Source organism: Scatophagus argus, chromosome 17, assembly GCF_020382885.2.
Source record: "Scatophagus argus isolate fScaArg1 chromosome 17, fScaArg1.pri, whole genome shotgun sequence".
NCBI lineage: Eukaryota > Metazoa > Chordata > Actinopteri > Scatophagidae > Scatophagus > Scatophagus argus.
The window spans coordinates 17,006,847-17,025,947 of record NC_058509.1 but is presented as its reverse complement, the minus strand read 5'-3'; the positions used below and the strand labels follow the sequence as shown (position 1 = coordinate 17,025,947).

Here is a 19,101-nt window from a genome sequence, read left to right as displayed (position 1 = left end):
GTAAACACAACTGAAGCATTACATTAGGAGGCCATGTGTTTGACGGTCTTCTCTTGAGAATCCACAGGCTCTGTCTCTGAACGTCAGTAAATTTAGGAGCACCAAATAAGTTATAATTTAGGAATAAGGCAGGCAAGCGAATATACTAATGCATGATCACAAAATTATTTAGCTGTGGGAGGAATCGTTCCTCAGATCTTTCCTGAGGACTTCACATCCTACATAGTAGGCTATGCTTTTAGTGCCACCAGGTGGAGAAATGGCGCTATTAAAGTAAAATAAAGCACTTAAAAAAGGAACATACACATGATTTGCTGTGGTTTGAAAGTTAGAAAAAAAACAACAACTTTATTTTCAGTGCTCACATGACAATGTCAAAACACAAGGTGTTAATATTACATATATATTTGTGTACAAAATTTCTTTTTAAATCAAAATACCCTCAATAGAAAAAATGATTCACCTATCACAAATCAATTAAAAGCATTAAAAGAAACAATGATTGCCTATACTGAGTCTCCAGCTATGATGTAAGAGATGACTTGCAGCCATCACAATCCATATTAGCATGGACCTTTTTAGAAGAAGTGTGGACGCTGCCTCGGTGTTTGAGATTCACCACCCGAGCAGCGGTCAGATAGAAAATCTCACAGATGTTGAGCACTACACACACAACAGATGCTCCCACCATGAAGTAAGAGAAAATGGTTTTCTCAGTGGGGCGGGATATGTAGCAGTCCACTATATTAGGACAGGGCTTGACATCACATTGGACCTTCCTGGGCAGCTTGAAGCTGTCATAGATGTAGTGAAGTAAGTAGAGAAAAGTGATCTCAAAGGTAGTCTTGATGAAGAGGCTCATCAGGTAAGTCCACCACAGGCCACCATGCTTTTGGCCTGGGTTGTCATACAGCCGCGTGTCCTCGCCGTGCTTGGCCTGGTACTTGCGCTCCCTCTCTTCCCTGTAGGCCACGTGCAGCACCACCATGAAGGAAGGGCAGGTAACGAAGATTAGCTGGAGAGCCCAGAGGCGAATGTGGGACACTGGAAAGTAGTAATCATAGCAGATGTTGGTACAACCTGGCTGGCGGGTGTTGCAGTCAAAGTGACCCTGATCGTCGCTCCAGACCCGCTCAGCGGCCACCACAAAGACCAGCACCCGGAACACAAAGACCACTGACAGCCAGATACGTCCGAAAGCAGTAGAATACTTGTTGACTCCACTGAGAAGACCCTGGAGAAACTTCCAATCCATGCCTTCAGTTTTGATGGGCTTCTTACAACCTCAGAAATTTAGAAGTCTGTCTTTAAATATTGCAGTGAGGGAACTTTATAAACTGTGGGGCTAAAACAAAAAAGAGAGATAAAAAGAGGTATGCAATAATCCAAAGAAATACAAGGTTTAATAACTGAAATAATACAAAACAAATCAGCTAGGTTTTAGCAAAATACTCAGGAGTTTGCTCCAGAATTTCACAACATATTTTAGCTCAGTGTTCTCTTTTCTTATGAAACCATTTCTTTTAGACCTATGCAACCTCAATCCCGTCTTCTGAAACTCACAGTTAAAAGCATTTTCATTTACTTACAAAATTTGTCACTTTTAACAACTGATGAAATACTACGGCACAAACGCTCGGCAGTGCTCTGAAACACCTGACTTTAGCTTATTACATTCTGAAGAAAGTTTAAGCTGAAGCTTGAAGGTAGAATTTTATTAAATGGTCACTTGTCCTGCCTACCAATGTAGTAGCCCACATTGACTTATGCTTTTAAGTTTCACATTCTGCTGCATAAGAAAGAGAGCTTTAAAACTCAATATGAAAAATATACAATTACAAAACCATACCTAAAATTTCTCTGCTTACCATAAGAAAACTGGTCTTCCACTCAGTCCATCATGTCTGTTCTCTGGGAAGTAGTCTGTGGGAATGTGCTATGCAGGGTTTGGGCAACCTCTCTCCTCCAGTGAGTCTCTGAGATTGACTTGATACATGAATTAGTTCTTGACCATTACCTAGGGGTGTGGCCACTTTTGGCACCCACTCAGAATTTACCTTTTAACCTTTAGACACACCTTGTCAGCATAATTTTATCTTGCAAATGATATTCAGTATGCCAAGAACTCCAAAACCAATCAAAATGTTAAACTCACACTATGGCAGCTTTGTTATGATGGGGTACTCTTACTGAAATTGGTGAATACAATAAAAATACAGTTCAAGGAAACAACAAAAAATGCATCAGCTGCAAAGAATGACTTTGCAAATTAATAAGGGTGAAAATGTACACAGACCTCAGTAGACCTCATTTAGGTGTGTTTGTGTACACTGCTAGGTGACTTGATATCCATTCCACTAGGTATTAGGTGATGTAGAGATATTGTAGTCTTTGATTAATCAGGTTTAAACAGGGCCGCCACCTCATATTTGTTTGTACAAGCGCTCTGGAACCACTGGTACCAACATACTCCTGAGATATGGAGTGCCAGTATCGCAGAAGCAGATAAAGCAAAGGTTTGCTTATTCATTTTCTACAGAATTTTCGACAGTCAGCGCTTTATTGGTACACTCAGTTTTGTGATACTGTCCTTTACGAATCTACTCTTGGTCTTTTGAAGAAATGCAGGATGTGGTTAAGTGGCACTGAGTTGATCTGAAAGTGTAAGAGTGGTTATTTTATCAAACTCTTGTCAATAAAATTACTTCCATCAGTAACCATCATTAAGATCATTTTGAACCCAAGATGTTGTGTTTTCTCTGTATACTTGGAACATGCTGTAATTCACAATATAGATAAATAGTAGTTCAATTTACTCTTTGCTACTGCACCCATTCTGTCTGGGACTGTCTGCCCTACCTGTGCAGATATCATATCAGGATCAGATATTTTTGATGATAACACACTTGACAAAGCCCTTGTTTGACAAGATTGCCTGTTTCCAGTTAATCGATTTAATATGTAAAATTTAGAAATTTTTTGCACAGGGATAATGAAGCATTATGTGGCAAAGCAGATTTCACAGGGCGGTTGTGTGTTTTAGAAAATGTAACCCTCATATTTTGGTTACGTTCATGACATTATGCTTGTTCATCCAGAAGTATTTGCCTAAATTGCATTTGTGTTAAAGTACATACACTGCAGCTCTTGTATCTCAAAATAAGTAAAGCAATTTTATTTTGTAGGCATACAGAATAATAGATCTCACATAACAAATTATCATATAAATAGTCAAAGTACCGTAAATGACCTTCAGTGTATCAGTTTAGATCACAAGTCTTTAAAACGAATACACATATGTTTAGCTCAACAATATTTAAGGACAAAAACAGTGCAGAATTTTGATGTAAAGACATGACCTTTGTAAACAACATTTCCTTTAAAACTAATTTTTGCTGATAAATCTGATTAACAGTACAAAAGCTACCAAACCATTTACTTTGCTCTGTTCTCACAAATCAAATTTGTTTACATGATACATTTCTCTCAGGAGATTGCTATGCTGTATGGTGGGGCTGAACTATGAGCGCAAACTTCTCCATTGTCTTTGTCAGCCATCTTGGCCTTCTCTAGGACAGGCTCGTTGTACAAGGAGTTCGCCTTCCCAGTCAGAGGAGTTCTGGTCATCATGAAGGAGTTTTCTCTCACTGAATGTGGTCCTCCACAGCAGCACTCCCAGAACCTCTTCCCACACAGGTAGAAGACCTCACAAAGAGTGAGGAAGATGCACACCAAGCTGGTCACCACCATGAAGACGGTAAATATTTTTTTCTCTGTGGGTCTGAGGAATACAAGGTCACAGATGAAACAGATAGGGTTAGGTTTGGATTTACTGATTCCTTAATATTTCAGCTGGCCATTGAGATTCAAGTATCTTTAACTTAGAAGCTTGAAGATACCCTTACCTGGCAATGTAGCAGTCCACCACATTGGGACATGGCTCTTCACTGCATTTCACTAATGGTGGGAAAAATGTGGCCTCATAGATGTAGAACAGCAGGAAAACAAACACAGCATCCACCATTATCTTAAACACCAGGCTAAAAAAGTAGGTCCACCAAAGACCCCCTCGCTTCTTCCCTGTGTTGTCATAGAGAGGGACACAGTCTTCGCCGTACTTTAGCCGATGTTTGCGCTCACGTTCTTTTCGGTAGGCCACATGAAGCGTCACAAGGAACGATGGGCAGGTGACAAAGATCAACTGGAGAGCCCAGAGTCGGGTATAGGAGATGGGGAAGTAGTAGTCGTAGCAGACATTGTGACAACCAGGCTGGCGGGTATTGCAATCGAAATCCTTTTGTTCATCTCCCCAGACCTTCTCACAGGCCACCAGGAAGACCAAGAGTCTGAAGATAAAAACGATGGCTAGCCAGATGCGACCGAATGCCGTGGAGTACTTGTTCACTCCGCTAAGGAGGCCCTGAAGGAAGGCCCAGTTCATGGTGTTCTTTCAGATGATCGGTAAGACCACCTTAAAGAAGAGGACGCCCCAAATACGCCAAAATGTGGCTGTCACTCTGCTGACTGCTCAAATGCAGATGGCTCGGACACAAACTGAACTGAGCACGTCAGGCACAAAGGCTCTTTAATATAGTGCTTACTATTACTGCCTTCTTGGCACAAGCTGAAGGGGTGGGAAGAACATTACACAAAGCAAACATACACTCATTCTTCAGCTACAGTAACTAGTGGAGTTAGTGATAGCAAACACTTGGCTTAAGAGGCAGGCTAGATGGGGTTGGGCTAGGCCCCTTACTTCCAGTGGAGGGAAATCTTAATGCTACAGCATACCAAAACATTTTGGACAATTCTATGCCCATGGAAACCTCTAGGGCCTCAAGAGATACATGTAAGAAATGTTGTCAAGCTCTGGGACCATGAAAAGATCTCACATGATATTGTTAGGATACTTCACTGCACACAAATGGAAAATACATGAACAGGTGAGCTCTGTGGGTTGAACCCATTTGTTGTAAACAGTTTCAATGTACATCCTGCTGTTTGTGTTAGAGGCTTAGAGGGCCACACCAAAGTTAATTCATTTTAACTTGAAAGGCTGGTCTTATTGGTTTTTATCAGTTTTGATATTGTCCATTATAGCATCCAAACAAAGGGGTTTAGTACCTTTTCAGGGTTTCCAAACATCCCATGGTTTTGATCAGTACACTGTCACTGAGCTGTCAGTTTTTTATCAAAATTCTACTATTGTTAGAACATGAATTAAATATAAAATATTTGATCAGTAATCATCTGTTTGAAAATGTAAAATTGTACAAGCAAAGAAAGCCATGCATTACACTCCAGTGGGTGGCAGTCCTAAAATGCACTGTCCAAAGGAATGCCCTTTGCCCTCAGTAAACTTATAGCCTATTGTTTCTGTCTTTGTCAATGCAAAATGGACAGAACTGGCAAATTACTCTGAATGAAACATGACACCAAATGATCTAAAAGGAAATGGGAGATGGTCTTTTAGATTTGACACCAGAGATGGAAAAATTGTGAGTGGTTCAGGCTTTGCTGTGGTAAATGTTAGCTTGTCACTCAGGTGACAATCTGACACTGACACCACCTCACGCAGTGATTGTCATGGTGTGTGAAGCTGAGAAAGTAAGCATACTTTGAAGTTCTCTGTTAAGCCCTTATTCTTACTTTCATTCGCAATTATCCCCATTTCCAAACAATTACCACATTTTTGTCCCTTGCTGTGAGAAGCAGCTTTACACTCTTCCTTCACGTGTGGCTGTTCTCTCTTTACACGTTTGATTTCTGATGTGGTAGCATATCACGAATATCAGCTTGTATAGGCTCTGTATGGGTAATGTAACCCATCTGGTGTGAAACGCATGAGTAGCAGATATATTAACTGAAGGTGGGCTTGATAAATCTTCAGCATTAGGAGTCAACAGCTACATGATTTTTTATTACTGTTTTTAGACAGTTACATTAATTTAGTTACATCAGTGAAGATGTGGCCTACCAGCCTATTAGTGTGATCAAATCCAGTGAAAATCAAAATTTCAAGGGATTCCTGAGCAATTCTACAGCATCTTATCATGTCATGTCCTTGCCATTATGTTTATAAGTAGACTATGGGATTTCGGAGAGATGTTAACAACCTAAAAACCTAAAAACTGCCAGTAGGCCATTTGTTGAGGAATATAACAGAATATTTTTTCCGTTATTGTTATTATCATAATTGTTGTTGTTTAATTTGCAAATGGAATGGTACTCTAACTGCAGACAGACGCCCAAGTGTTTCATGGTGCTGAGTCAAGGGAGACAGATTTAGTGACATATTTTTCTTTCATTAACCAAAATAAAAGGATATATTAACTTGTTGAAAATAACGCTGTTTTATACAGTACCGCCTCATAAACTAAATACATGTACGAACACCGCCGTTTTAATATAATTCTAATGTAATTTTTATATAGGTTGACTAAAGCGTAACTTTTAATCTAATTTTGGCATACTGTGGTATTTACACTTAGTTCTGGTATTTTCAGTAGGTACAGTATAACCGGAAATCAGAATTATACTTCTTGCTAGCTTGACAGTGGTATCGGGTAAAGGGTCATAAATTGAGACAGACTCCCCATATTTGCATACAATATTTTCCCACTGCATAGCTGAAAGACAATATGACCCTGCACCGTTCACCCTCTGCTCGTTAATTCACCGTCAGCACCGGACTGAGGTGTTACTTTCTTTCGTGGGTTTGGGCGGACGTCCACTTTCTCTACAGTTCACTATTTTCCCTGCCCTTCTAACCAGCTGCTGCTATCTCTCCACAGCAAAGGGAGGTAAGAGAGAGAGGTGCACCGCTGTGGGACAATCCGGTGCTAGCTACCAGCTAACTTAGCTAGCTAGCCAGCTAACTTGTTAGCAACTGGCTGTGTCCCAAACCCTCGACATAACACGCTAAATGTTTGTTTGTTGACACGTAAGGTTTCGTACATAACAATCAGTCTGATATAACGTTACTGTCAATGTAACATCCGAGGTGCAAGTTTTAGATAAGTTGTTAGCCAAGACAAGATAGACAGTAATGTCTAGTTGACCGGACTCAATCGCAATGTTTCCTATATCCACCAAAATAAAAGAGCAATTTGTGCACGTTTACAATTTCCAGAAATGGAAGTATACCTAAATAAAATAAATGTATGTAAATTAGTTAGGATCTAATGATAGAATTACATTTAAATTATATTGAAATGTGTCTCTGAATGTTTCAAAATGTGCTTATATGTAAGGCTTGCATTAGAGGTGCCTGTGAGTAGGTTAACAGTAGGGTTATATAGATACACAGTAATAAGCTAATTTTAAGATTTTCCTGTGTTATTTAGGTGACTTACTCTGCTATCGCACCTACTGTAAATAATTATTCAATTATTTATTTAGAAATCAGAGACTTCTAACAGTGAGCCATAGGGTGCAGTGTCTACAGGTATTGATACCAGCGAAACAACTTTGGGTAAAAGCTTATGCATGATTTTATGGGAAACTTGGTTTCCAATAAAAACCAGGCGAAGAGAGCTGTTACTATTATTGTTATTATTTAAGGAACCACTCAACTTGAATAAAACGATTATTTTGAAGGTTACATTGCAATACTTCCGCTTTCTATTTGATTCGTACTGTTTAACTTGACGCAAAAAAAAGGCAGCAAGCAGCTATCGATGGGAGGCTGGTGCTCAGGGGAACCAACCAGAGTTGACGGTGTTAGCATAGCCAACATATCCTGCTAGGGAGTCATCTGCTGTTGTAGGTTTGCCAGTATGCTAATAGGGGCAGCTTAACCGCAACACACTGCAGCAAGTCTCCTGTCTGACTCAGTAGAGGTCCAGCCGAGCTGAACTCCGCTGAGCCATGCGGCAGTGGTGTGTCCCCGCTGCGACCCCTCGCACTGAACCACTCCCGGGGCGCCTGTCTGTGTCACCCCCTCCATCAGGTAAGATAACCTCGGTGACACGGACATCTTAACCTTAACTTTCTTTTTAAGCCAAAGGTAGCTTGCTGCTTGGTTCTAAATGTTTTAGTTTTGCAAAGAAACAACCCAGAGTAGCAGTATGTTGTACTGGCGGACTTTAAATAACGCTACTGTAACTCTGATATGTGGTAGGGAGTCCTGTAAACACGCAAAATTTAAAACTGAATTCTTTGTTAAAAAAAGTTACATATGTGATAGGATTGGACGTGAGGCGTCTTAGGAATCTTTGAGTCTTTCTGGTAAATTCGGCAAACATCCCATTTTGACAAGATCAGCTTTTCTAAGGTTGTTGGCTTGTTGTAGCACACCTCTGTGTATTTTGGTGGCAATACTGATCTGTAAAGTGTACTCATGTACTCATACTCATGATTTGTAAAGCATGTTTTGTTATCCCAGATGTCTACCTTTTTAAGTCAGCAAGGTCATCTCAAATAACTAAAAATGAGTTTAATTTGATCTTCACACTGGAGTCTCTATACTAAAGGCTAGGGTAGGGAACTTACAACCCTGGCTGGATAGGCAGAAGAAAAAGATGGATGGATATGACTTGGCTTAGTGGTCCTGATGTTAGGTTATGTATGCCAGGGTGATCTTACTTTAGTTCCACCCTGGACAAATGGAGCAAGGTTAGCCCCTAGCGTCTGTGCCAAGTGTTTGAACCAGTGCCAAAATGTTGAATGACCCAAGGGTTCTTCAGAGGAGAATGCAGTCTGCTTGTTTCCTAAGTTTACTTTTATAAACCAGTCTTGTAATTGCTACGTTTCATTAGCATAACAAACATCATTTAGTCAGATTTGCAGTGGTGAAGTGTTGTACTCAAGATAAATGAACCCCATCAAAAGAAGTGTAGTGTTTGAATTTAGCTATGCATGTCTTTTTTTTATTTTCTATTAATAATCCTTTCATCATTTATCAGTTTGTCTGGAGGTTCTGAAAAAGTTTGCGACACATTATCTAAATTTAAGATCTATCAGAGGAGCTGAGTAGAGATAAATATAGCAGTGTATGTTTTGTTAACACTTTGTGAAGTGTTGGGGTGCTGTTTATCTGGTGAGAAATCAACCTAAGTATACAGACCTTTGATGTATTATAAGTTACTGTTGGTTCAGGCCTCATGTTTCATTCAAAATGCCACTTTCAAATTGATTTTGACAAAAGGTACACCCCCCCATGTTATGTACACAGATGCCAGGATGGAGTGCTGTGAGGTGGAGCCACGCTACACCATCGAACAGATCGACCTTCTGCAGCGCCTGCGTCTGTCTGGTATGACCAAACCTCAGATTGTTCACGCCTTGGAGTCGCTGGAGAGGCTCGACCCAGACCACCGCCCATCACACTGTGACTCTCAACCTGCCCCATCCAACAACACCCCCACCACGGCCGCTCCAGCCCCATCCTCTTCATCATCCTCTTCCTCGTCCTCGCTCTCCCTAGCCTCTGCTACCACACAGACTTCTGGCCTGGATGGTGCCGCTCTGTCCCCCAGCAATAGCTACGAGGCCTCACCCCCACCCCTCTACCCTCCCAGTGTGGCAGTTCAACGCTCATTCAGCTATGACATGATGGGAGAGGAGGAGTGGGACCTGGAGGAGAAGGTGGAGGAGTATATGAGGTGCGCAGGGAAGAGGGAGGATGGTGGAGCGTATAGTTATCAGAAAGCTGAGTGAGGATGAATTAGAAGGAAGACAGAAAGAATGGTAGAGACAAAGAGAGACTATTATAACATGAGATAATGACAGCTACTGTCCCCAGAGGTGCAGGCTTATTCTCCAGAATTTTAGTGGAATTAATTCAGGTCAGGTGTTTAGGGATGACTGAAAAAAGAGAAGCACCAGTGAATAAGGTTAGTCAGAGCAAAGGCTGGTGTGTTAACCACCGTGTAATAGTTGTAATGCCACAATAGGTTTTTGTTACTTTTACAGGAGGGACAGCAACCTGGTGAAAGAAGAGATCAAAAGTTTCCTCAACAATCGCAGGATCTCTCAGGCAATTGTAGGCCAAGTTACAGGTACACCACTGCTTTTTCTGTGATGTTTTCATTAAGTTCTCACAGCTTTTTAAACAGTTACAAGGATACATGTCAATATTGGGCCATAAAAAGTACTGAAATGTCATGCTCGTATCTATGTTTTGAATGTCTATGAGACTGTCTGTATCCATGACAACAGCTTAGTCATTTCATTTGTCACTGGTTAGCCATGGACAAGAAAAGACAAGTGCTCAGTTTTAGTTTCAGTGCTTCACAGGCAGTAGTCATGCTGGTAGAGAAGATATATTCCCATTAATACATGGACTGGGAAAATTAATAGCCTAAAATAGGATTTTAGACTAACATTGTTTCCCAGGTCTTGTGTGAGTTATTAGAAACTTAAAATATGCTCAACACATGGGTGTGCAAGAATGAGTTTTTGTCATTTGTAGATCAGTTCAGAATTTAAGGCGACGGTTTTGATCATTTGCAGTAGTCATCTTTAAGAAAAAGTGCCCTCCCAACTTAACATTTTCTGATTCCAGCCTCTGGAATTTGAGAATTCACTGCTTTTCTCAGATTTTGTGTCATAATTCCCAAGTCATTTTGGGTTTTGGAAAACTGTGATGGACATTTTTCCTTATTTCACTATAGCTAAAAAAAAAAAAGAAATGGAAATCATATGTTGACGTTCAGCATGTCACTTAATACAGTGTTTAGTAGAAAAGCCCTTTGATTTAATGAGTTACAGGCTTTTTGGGTAGAGTTACAACTTTTGTTAATGCAAACAAATGGAGAACAATGCTATAGCTAATTAGCTAATAGCATTTATAATGTAGCTTTTTTCTTACTAGGGGCTTGTGGCCTCCACAGCCAAGGCTCCAACTCTAAGCAATAAGGTAGCAGCATGTTTCAGCATGTTGACTTCAGTAAAATAATATTGCCTCCTGAAAAAGTATTGTACCAGATCACATGTCCTTAATTAAAGTATTGATGTTGGAATGGCTTCATTAGCTTAACAGGAGTATTTCAGAGCTGGCTCTCAGCCCATCTCAGTAGTACAAATGCTACTGGTGCACCATGAAATAAATCAATGTCTTTAAAGTGTTAAGATAACATGCATTGCCTCTGGCACACAGGCATCAGCCAGAGTTACATCTCCCAGTGGCTGCTGCAGCAGGGCCTGGAGATGAGCGACTCCAAACGTAGAGCTTTCTACCGCTGGTACCTGCTGGAGAGAAATAACCCAGGTGAGACGAGGGACAGGTGAACGGATGGTCAAGAAACACAAGTGCTACAGTACAGTGTTGAATTTGACTATTACACATCACCGGAGTGGGCTTATAGATCAATACAAGGATGGGGGACTTTTAAGTACAGGAGGACCAATAATGAGAAAGTGCAGTTCAGCACCTCAAGATTGAATGTCAGGTTAATGAAATTAGATGACAGGTTAGATAAAGTGGGAAGGAAGGCTTGTATGAAAAAGAATATTTCTTGTCTTTCTTGAATGTGAACCACTGCTTGCTAACCTCCTCCCCTCCATCTGCCCTCCTCTTTACTCCCATCGTCCTGCATGGTAAACCCACAACACTCCTGTCCCTCACGCTAACTCCCTCCTGGTCCTTGAGGGCTGTGAGGTCAAGGAAGGACACAAAGACAAATCTATAATTTCAGGGGAAAGACAAATGATAAAGGTAGTTCTGTCACAGGAGATGATAATCAATAGTTTTAAGGTTTCTGGTTTGGAAATGAAACTTAAGTGGATGAATGCGGTTTGTCTGTACAGGCTAGAGTAACAGCTTGTGTTGGTGCTGACCTCTCGATGTCCTAATATACAAGGAATAAAGACACTTTTTGAAATTTTGAATGGTTTTAAACAACATGACAAATGAGTACACGCCATAAGAGCCTGGTGCGTGTCAGACAGCATGCTTTCGCAAGAAATCAAGTCAAATCACATCATTACATTATTGCTTGTATGAAATAAACAAAGCCGCCGATGGACCATCTGCTGACCCTGCTGTCTCCCTTCATCTTTGATTTCCTTTTCCACCCATCCAAGCTTTGCCTGAGCTCCTCTGTAGTTCTCAGCCCTAATGCTGGAGGTACTCTGGTGCTGGTTTTCTTTCCTACATGGCTAACAAACAAATTGTTAACATTGATACTAACAATAACTAATTTTCTCAGTGGCCACAATGCTTTGCTTCTGACAAAGGCTCCTATTGACCTGCCCTTGATGAGTCTAAAAAGTACCAGTGTTGACAGTCAGATTGACTTTTAATTGGCGGAATAAAGGACACTGGAATAAAGTTATTTTTTATTTTTTTACATTTGTTAAGACTGAAACTACCAGGCAGGTCTACAGGAGTTAACTCCCAATTCCATTAGCCATAACTGGTGTCTTTAATCGAATTCCTGGCTGTGGCCTGCCTGACCATTGGTTTTATCCCGACTGAAGGGCTGAGGTGGAGTGAAAGCCAGCACAGCGTGAGCCCCATGCCCAGGGCCAGGGGAGGGGACAGAGACGGGACGGTAGCTGGGGCAAGCGGCAGCCTCCCCAACATCCTCCCCAACCCCAACACCAACCTCAACCCCAACCCAGTGTGGAGCAGGCAGAGAGAGCTGCTGATGCACTTGCTGCCGTGGTACACAGCTGCTGCAGCAGCCGCCCAGGCCCAGCCAGGTAACCGCGCCCTCCCTGCCCCGGCCTCAGCAGCTTGGCACAGGAGACGCCTGTACGCTGCCTGTCCTGCATGCCATTTACCCCGCAGCTATTTTGTCAGCTCGGGATGTATTTCTGCATTCTCACATGGGAGAGATGAAATCCTCTCGAACAGGCCATCGCACCTGCTGTTTACCTTCATATGTGGCTTAGGTTGAACATAGTGGAAGAGCTGTAGAATGTAAGGGTTTCTGCATGTATTGAAAAGTTTTGAATCATTGGATCATATGGAAGGACTGAAAAAATCATTCTAGGCCATATGATTCCTACTTGTTTTCCATATTTTTCATAAATTGCATGGTACAATATAAACAGTGCGCCCTAATCAGTGGAGTTTGACCCTGCTGTCTTCGATGTCATACCTCACCTATCAGGGTCGGAAATGAACATGCACCAAACATAGGCGGATTTTCAGTTTGTCGAGTAAATCTCGCTAGGTTATCCATCACGCTGATGGGTAAATGTTTGTACCAAAAGCTGTTTGTGGTGTGTTGTTTCTGTCTGCTGTCTGTGTTTACACACACACACACACACACACACAGGCACAGTGACTTTCAGGGGCACCTTGGAAATTCTGAAATTAGTACTCAAATGTCCACAAGGGTTGTTTGGAAAACTTCCTCTTTTTCATCTTATTTTCCTTTGCTGAAATACATCAGCCATCACTTTCTTGTTCTTTCGCCGCATCGTTTTTAATAATTAAATGCTGAAATCATAACAACATCCCATTGATTTCTACTGGCAGATTTTTTAAAAATCAAACTGTTATCAGCAAACTTCACAATATTGTCGTGCACTGGCGAAAATCACTTCTGATTGAAATTGTTTCCAAGGTGGCAGTCAATGTTGAGTCCAAACACAATCGCTTCTTTTGTTTCTTTTAAACTCTCAACAATTAAATTGTTGCGTGCGCTTTCCTCTTCAGGGGCCACCTTATCAATGCGGTCTTTGGTGAAGGAGGAACCTGACTGGAGGACAGGGATCATGGCCGGCGACAGAGCAGGGATGGTGAGCGGGCCTCTGAGGCTGCGTAGAGGAAGCAGGTTCACCTGGAGGAAGGAGTGCCAATCAATCATGGAGAGGTCAGTGAGTTTCAGCAGCCCCCTCTTGAACAGAGATTGCAGCAGAAGACCCTTCGTCACGCTAGCTTTGCCTTTTTACACTGAACCAAACAATCCGGGCATAAGGCTGCCCCAGTGTGGGATATTTAGATGGCTTATTTTCTCAATAAATTGATGGATCTTTGGGTCTATAAAATGTCTAAAACTGTAAGAAATCACAGTTCCTAGAAGAAAAAGTAAAACACAAATACACAAATCATTTGTTTGGTTTGACCCATACTCTCAAACCCACAGATAATCAGCTTACAATTGCATGAGATAAAAAAAGTGCAGCAAATCTTCACAGTTTGATCTGTGGATGTTTGGCCTTTTTTTACAGGAATGCAGGATAACTTGAGGGAATTGTTATTAATAACCTTCCCAGGGTGAAATGCCCTTTAGTGGCCTACTGATGTAACTCCCTCTCTCTCGTTTAGGGCAGAGTTTATTATGTTATTTTTTTATTTCGTGTTTTATGCTTCTCTGTAACATTTGTGTCGCAGACAGTCTTCCCATTAAATCAGAGGGGGGAGACAGAGGAGTGTTCCCCCACAGTTCTACCCGCTCTGTACAATTGATTTCTCTATTACATGGTTGCTGTAAGTATAGTGTGCATTCTGCGCACTCACAGTAATCAGACCACACAGGCCTTCAGACAACACTCACCAGCAGTGGCCCCGGATTACGCAATTCTACTGCAGTGCTGATCCTTGTGAGCTAGTTTACACCCAAGGACGATACAGTAGAGGTGAAGATGTGTGTGTGTGTGTGTGTGTGTGTTTGTGTCAGAGGGTGAGAGGCAGAGAGGCCTGGGAGAAAGTGATCCCTGTGTGTTTTGCAATGTGAGATAATAATTCTTTTGCAGCCTTGGGGGAATATAAAGAAGCTAAAAAAGGGGAGAAAAATTTTGATCTTTGACTTACTACTGTATATTTATAGGTCTACAACAGAAATTGCAGAAATCCATGCATCCATCCATTTTCTATACTACTTTATCCATCAGGGTCACAGGGGGCTGGAGCCTATCCCAGCTGACTACGGGCGACAGGCGGGGTACACCCTGGACTGGTTGCCAATCAATTGCAGGGCTGACACACAAAGACAGACAACCACACGCACTCACACCTAGGGGCAATGTAGAGTAGCCAGTTAACCTAATTTGCATGTTTTTGGGATCGTGGAAGGAAGTCGGAGTACCCAGAGAAAACCCACGCAGGCACAGGGAGAACATGCAAACTCCACACAGAAGTTGAATTTTATGTGTCCATCAGTCTCTTCCTTTACAGTGAGGACCTTTCCTGACGCTCCTCCACTTTCTAAATATTGTCATTGGTTGATTATAGAGTTGTTGGGGTGGAATATTAGGCCAGCTATCAGTGTTCAAACTGGTGCCATCTTCTGATAAACTTGCAGCCCGTGTGGCAGTTTGATTGAACTCTTTCCAACGCTTGTGTTATCTCTTCATCTCTTCAGTTTCTTCATGGAGAACCAGTACCCGGATGAAGCAAAGCGAGAGGAGATAGCCAACGCCTGTAACTCTGTCATTCAGAAACCAGGTCCTGTTCCTGCCATAAGTGTCCCGCTGTCGAGTGAATTTGTTCTGAACATATTATTTGATTAATAATTTCACTGTCGCTTTAGTCACTGATCAAGTAGAAATACCAAACATTTGTTTTTTCCATCTTTTTAAATGTGAAGATTTGCCACTCAATTCTATTTTTATAGTTATTGTATTATTGATGTAATGTAATTGAAACCTACACCAAATTTCAAAATTATTTTGTAGCTCAACGGATTGTGGAAGAACTAGAGCTGGGACTGCTTTAACACGTGTAAAATTGGAATTACTTATGTTAAAATAAAAAGAAATCTTGTGTATTTCCTCACACAGGCTGTAAGCTATCTGAGTTTGAGAGAGTCACGGCATTGAAGGTGTACAACTGGTTTGCCAACCGTCGGAAGGAGATGAAGAGAAGAGCCAATATCGGTGAGGACCTGATAACATTCAAATTGACCATAGATCTGCAAAACATCATCTTTTCATGAAAGAACAAAAAGCCTCCTTTTCAGCTTTATGACATGTATCATGTATGGTATTGTTTAAAAAAAAGTAATGTAAAGAAACACTTAAGCTTTCAGTCTATCTGGGGGAAAAAAAAATCACCAAAAAGTAGAGAGTGAACTGGCTGGAATCAGAGGAGGAGGCTACTGGTGATGTTTGTTTTCATTTGTGAAAAGTATTTGTACATTTCATTTCCGCGTCTCAACTCCACTTCCGTCTCTAACGCAACTAGAAGCTGCCATTTTGGAAAGCCATGGAATTGAGGTGCCAAGTCCAAGCTGCCACTCAAATGGTGAAGAGGGAGAGCTGCATGAGTTCGGCGATCAGGTGACTCATCGGTTCTCAGAACAAGTAAGTCAGGTAAGTAAGTAACTGGTGCTGCTAAAGCATTTGCTTGGGAAGAAACACTGTAGGTCAGAGCCAGTGAGCAGAGCCACAATAGCCACGTTAACGGTAAATGAGCCAGGTTGAAATAAACCAGAATTTTTCAAGCTGACCTGTCCAAAAGTAAAACTGCTGCAGGGGACAACAAAGACCGATAAAACCAAGCTGCCACACAGCTCTGTACCAACCAACTGTATGTACCCAGGTTGATACTGAGTGTAAATCCAAATGTTTTGCTTATGCCTTGGTACTTTTCCACAGGAAGAGACATCATCCCTCAGGATTGTTGACCAACAAGACCCCTCCTCGTTGGCTACTACAGAAGTTGCAGCCATGCCGAGCCCCGGCCCTCAGGTCCTGGATCAGAAAGAGGAGGATTCAAAAAGGGAGACTGTGGATGAAGAGTGACTAAAGTTGGTGGAGTCTAGATCATCATGTTTGAATTTTAATCAGATGAAATAGGAAAACAATAATCATCTCCTTCTCCACCCATGGAGGGCCTTTGGGGCCTGTGGCACCCAAAACTCAAAGGGAGAAGGGTGCTGAAGCTCGCTGAGGTGCCTCTGATGGTAAGGAGGCCACTGTATTTATCAACTGTAATCCTGCTTATATTAATGGCAATATACAGTATATATATCAATATATAGTGCATTCCAAGATGGTATTAAAAAGCCTAAATTCCTTAGAGGGAGAATTATGTAAAGGATACCTCACCCATTTTAAGCTAAGTCTTTTTCCTTTGCTACATGCCTTCCTTTAGCCTTTTCAAAGAGTTGCTGTTTGATGGACTGTGCTGTAATGAGGGTACTGAGCCTGCGGGTCAGGTGTGTTCGGGCGTGGGGATAAAGTACGACATCAAGGATTTAGTTTATGGTGATACGAAAGCCCTCTTGAATGTGTTTGACTCCATCTGGTTTGTAAGACTCAGTTCAGTCAGTTGATCAGTCAGCGAGTGTGTTCGCTGTCAAATCAGTAAAGCCCTGAGGGACAACTGGAATCTCAGGTAATCCCAAAAAATGATGGATAAAGACGGTGAAGAGATAACATATGCTTTTGTTTTCTTCATCTTAACTGTGTTTAACCAAAACAGGATGTGTTATTTATACCTTTTTATATTATCAAAACAAGCATAGGAGAATATATCACACTATCTTTGTCATCTGTCTTCTTTGTTATACCGAATGCTGCTGTTTGGTCGTTTTTGTATTCTATTCTCATTTCAAAGCCTGTCTCAATCCTCAACTCAGACAGTGAAGCTGGACTGGTAACACAAGTCTACTCAGAGATTTTCTTTTTTTTTTTTGATTCTTTTGTTTTTAAATGTGATCAAAACCAATCATAATGCATTGTTCTACCTACTACAAGCACCTTCTCTCTCATTGAAGTAAGCTAAAGCTTAATCTCATGTAAGTTTGTATGACTGCAAAGCTGCACTTCTAAGTGGCTCTCACTCTAATCAGTACTGTACCTGCAGTAGACATGTACATAACCCAGAGAATATACACATCTATGGGTGCTTTCCTTCAAATTACATTAGCACTATAGAAACTGTTACTTGTCAAACTTGAAATATTAATAGCTGAATTAAACTCTGCATTACTCAGCCCCATATATTTACTGGCCCAAGGCCTCCAGGAGTGACATCCTCAACGTTCATGAAATGGACAAAGTCGCTTGTTCTCAAGTGGCCCTCAAGAGGGCGCTACCATGTTACCTCCTAATGCCAAAGCTATGCCAAGGTAAAGATGAGCTACAGAGTAAACGGGACATGACACAGTCACGACACTATAGATATACAGTACATAGATGTTTATTTGCTCAGTACAACACTAGCCAACACTAGCTTACCTCAGAATAACTCTGTGTCATGAATGTGACAGCAGCCATTGTTGTGACTGTTTATGATACGGACAGTTTTATGTAGCATTTACGGCGGTGGGGTTCACCCTGTATTGATAACTTATACTCAACTCAGACAGTCCTCTCATCCAGCTCTGGACAGGAACCTGACAGCTGCACGCTGTTTCTGGTTATTATGCTCCTCTCTATCTGCTTTTATCTGATGACGAGAAGACAACAGTAATAAAATTGTCAACAACGGCTGTGATATGTCTTCATTTACAGTATTTTGAGTGAGTATTTTAAAGAGTGATATGGGACTATTCAGTTTCTGTTGCGCATTCCTGAAACAAGTTGCTTTTGAAACAGGTTAGTGTCTTACCCTGTCAGCACATGCTAAGTAAAAATGAATTGTTATTGCAGTTCATAAATTATCAGTTATATGTTCATATTATCACCATTTAATTGAATGCCAGACTAGACCAGTTAAAATGATTCTGTAGTGAGAGCTTCAGTGTTTTCAGATATATTCAGTGCTGATCTCAGGAACAGTGCCAGCACTTTGTCATCCTGTCAGCTGAAACAGAAGCTGAGGCGTCGCTGATGATGTCTGACAGCGGCCAGGAAGCTTAACAATAGGGTGAAAAATTCGTCAAATACAAGTGATGGCAGGATAAGTGTGAGTGTCAAATATGTGCAACCAGAGCGTCCAATATGACATATATTATTTTGACTAAATTACTTTGTCAAAAATGAAACAACTGATGAGGGATAGTCTGATAATTGGATCCTATATTCAACATTTTTTGCTTATAGTGAACATTGATGTGATATACATGTCTTAAATTGATAAATGTGTCTTCTCCTTTCATTTCTTTCTCTTTAACTACGAGCTCAAATTCCCAAAGGGTTATGTTTTGAACAACAAAGCAGTTTGGCCTAATTGCCTCCAAATTTCTCCATTTTTGGTTGCAGGAGCTCACATACACATAAGATGGCAGCATTGTCATTTACATTCCTGTAATGCTG

The 19,101-nt window shown here is 41.2% G+C and overlaps 3 protein-coding genes across 10 annotated transcripts; 1 reads left to right on the top strand and 2 right to left on the bottom strand.

The window, feature by feature from the left end:
• Positions 1-363: 363 nt before the first annotated feature.
• Positions 364-2,128, bottom strand: LOC124074649 (gap junction beta-3 protein-like). Its single transcript, XM_046417782.1, has 2 exons — positions 1,869-2,128; positions 364-1,345 (listed from the first exon to the last, which is right to left on the bottom strand). The coding sequence occupies exon 2, from the start codon at positions 1,253-1,255 to the stop codon at positions 524-526; it is 732 nt and encodes a 243-aa protein (XP_046273738.1). The 5' UTR covers positions 1,256-1,345; positions 1,869-2,128; the 3' UTR covers positions 364-523.
• Positions 2,129-2,945: 817 nt separating this feature from the next.
• Positions 2,946-5,606, bottom strand: LOC124074590 (gap junction beta-4 protein-like). The gene is made up of 2 exons (XM_046417658.1): positions 3,906-5,606; positions 2,946-3,781 (listed from the first exon to the last, which is right to left on the bottom strand). Exons 1-2 carry the CDS (start codon positions 4,439-4,441, stop codon positions 3,487-3,489), a joined length of 831 nt encoding a protein of 276 aa, XP_046273614.1. The 5' UTR covers positions 4,442-5,606; the 3' UTR covers positions 2,946-3,486.
• Positions 5,607-6,560: 954 nt separating this feature from the next.
• Positions 6,561-18,333, top strand: zgc:91944 (uncharacterized protein LOC436941 homolog). Of its 8 annotated transcripts, none has more exons than XM_046418015.1 (11): positions 6,561-6,803; positions 7,840-7,951; positions 9,176-9,605; positions 9,916-10,001; positions 11,102-11,212; positions 12,424-12,648; positions 13,613-13,769; positions 15,261-15,343; positions 15,679-15,774; positions 16,082-16,209; positions 16,495-18,333. In XM_046418015.1, exons 2-11 carry the CDS (start codon positions 7,870-7,872, stop codon positions 16,639-16,641), a joined length of 1,545 nt encoding a protein of 514 aa, XP_046273971.1. In that variant the 5' UTR covers positions 6,561-6,803; positions 7,840-7,869; the 3' UTR covers positions 16,642-18,333. The 8 variants fall into 8 exon arrangements, with proteins under 8 accessions (XP_046273971.1, XP_046273972.1, XP_046273976.1 ...); XM_046418016.1 differs by having other exon boundaries at positions 7,837-7,951; XM_046418020.1 differs by lacking the exon at positions 6,561-6,803 and having other exon boundaries at positions 6,814-7,951; positions 16,085-16,200.
• Positions 18,334-19,101: the final 768 nt, after the last annotated feature.

What these genes read in the sequence shown, in the direction of transcription:
- LOC124074649 (XM_046417782.1), bottom strand. Translation starts at nt 1,255, where the DNA reads ATGGATTGGAAGTTTCTCCAGGGTCTTCTCAGTGGAGTCAACAAGTAT.
- LOC124074590 (XM_046417658.1), bottom strand. Translation starts at nt 4,441, where the DNA reads ATGAACTGGGCCTTCCTTCAGGGCCTCCTTAGCGGAGTGAACAAGTAC. An exon ending in GTGGACTGCTACATTGCCAG is followed by an intron (nt 3,782 to 3,905) that starts GTAAGGGTATCT and finishes TGTATTCCTCAG; the next exon opens with ACCCACAGAGAAAAAAATAT.
- zgc:91944 (XM_046418015.1), top strand. Translation starts at nt 7,870, where the DNA reads ATGCGGCAGTGGTGTGTCCCCGCTGCGACCCCTCGCACTGAACCACTC. An exon ending in AGCCGCCCAGGCCCAGCCAG is followed by an intron (nt 12,649 to 13,612) that starts GTAACCGCGCCC and finishes TTTCCTCTTCAG; the next exon opens with GGGCCACCTTATCAATGCGG. An exon ending in TCTCAGAACAAGTAAGTCAG is followed by an intron (nt 16,210 to 16,494) that starts GTAAGTAAGTAA and finishes ACTTTTCCACAG; the next exon opens with GAAGAGACATCATCCCTCAG.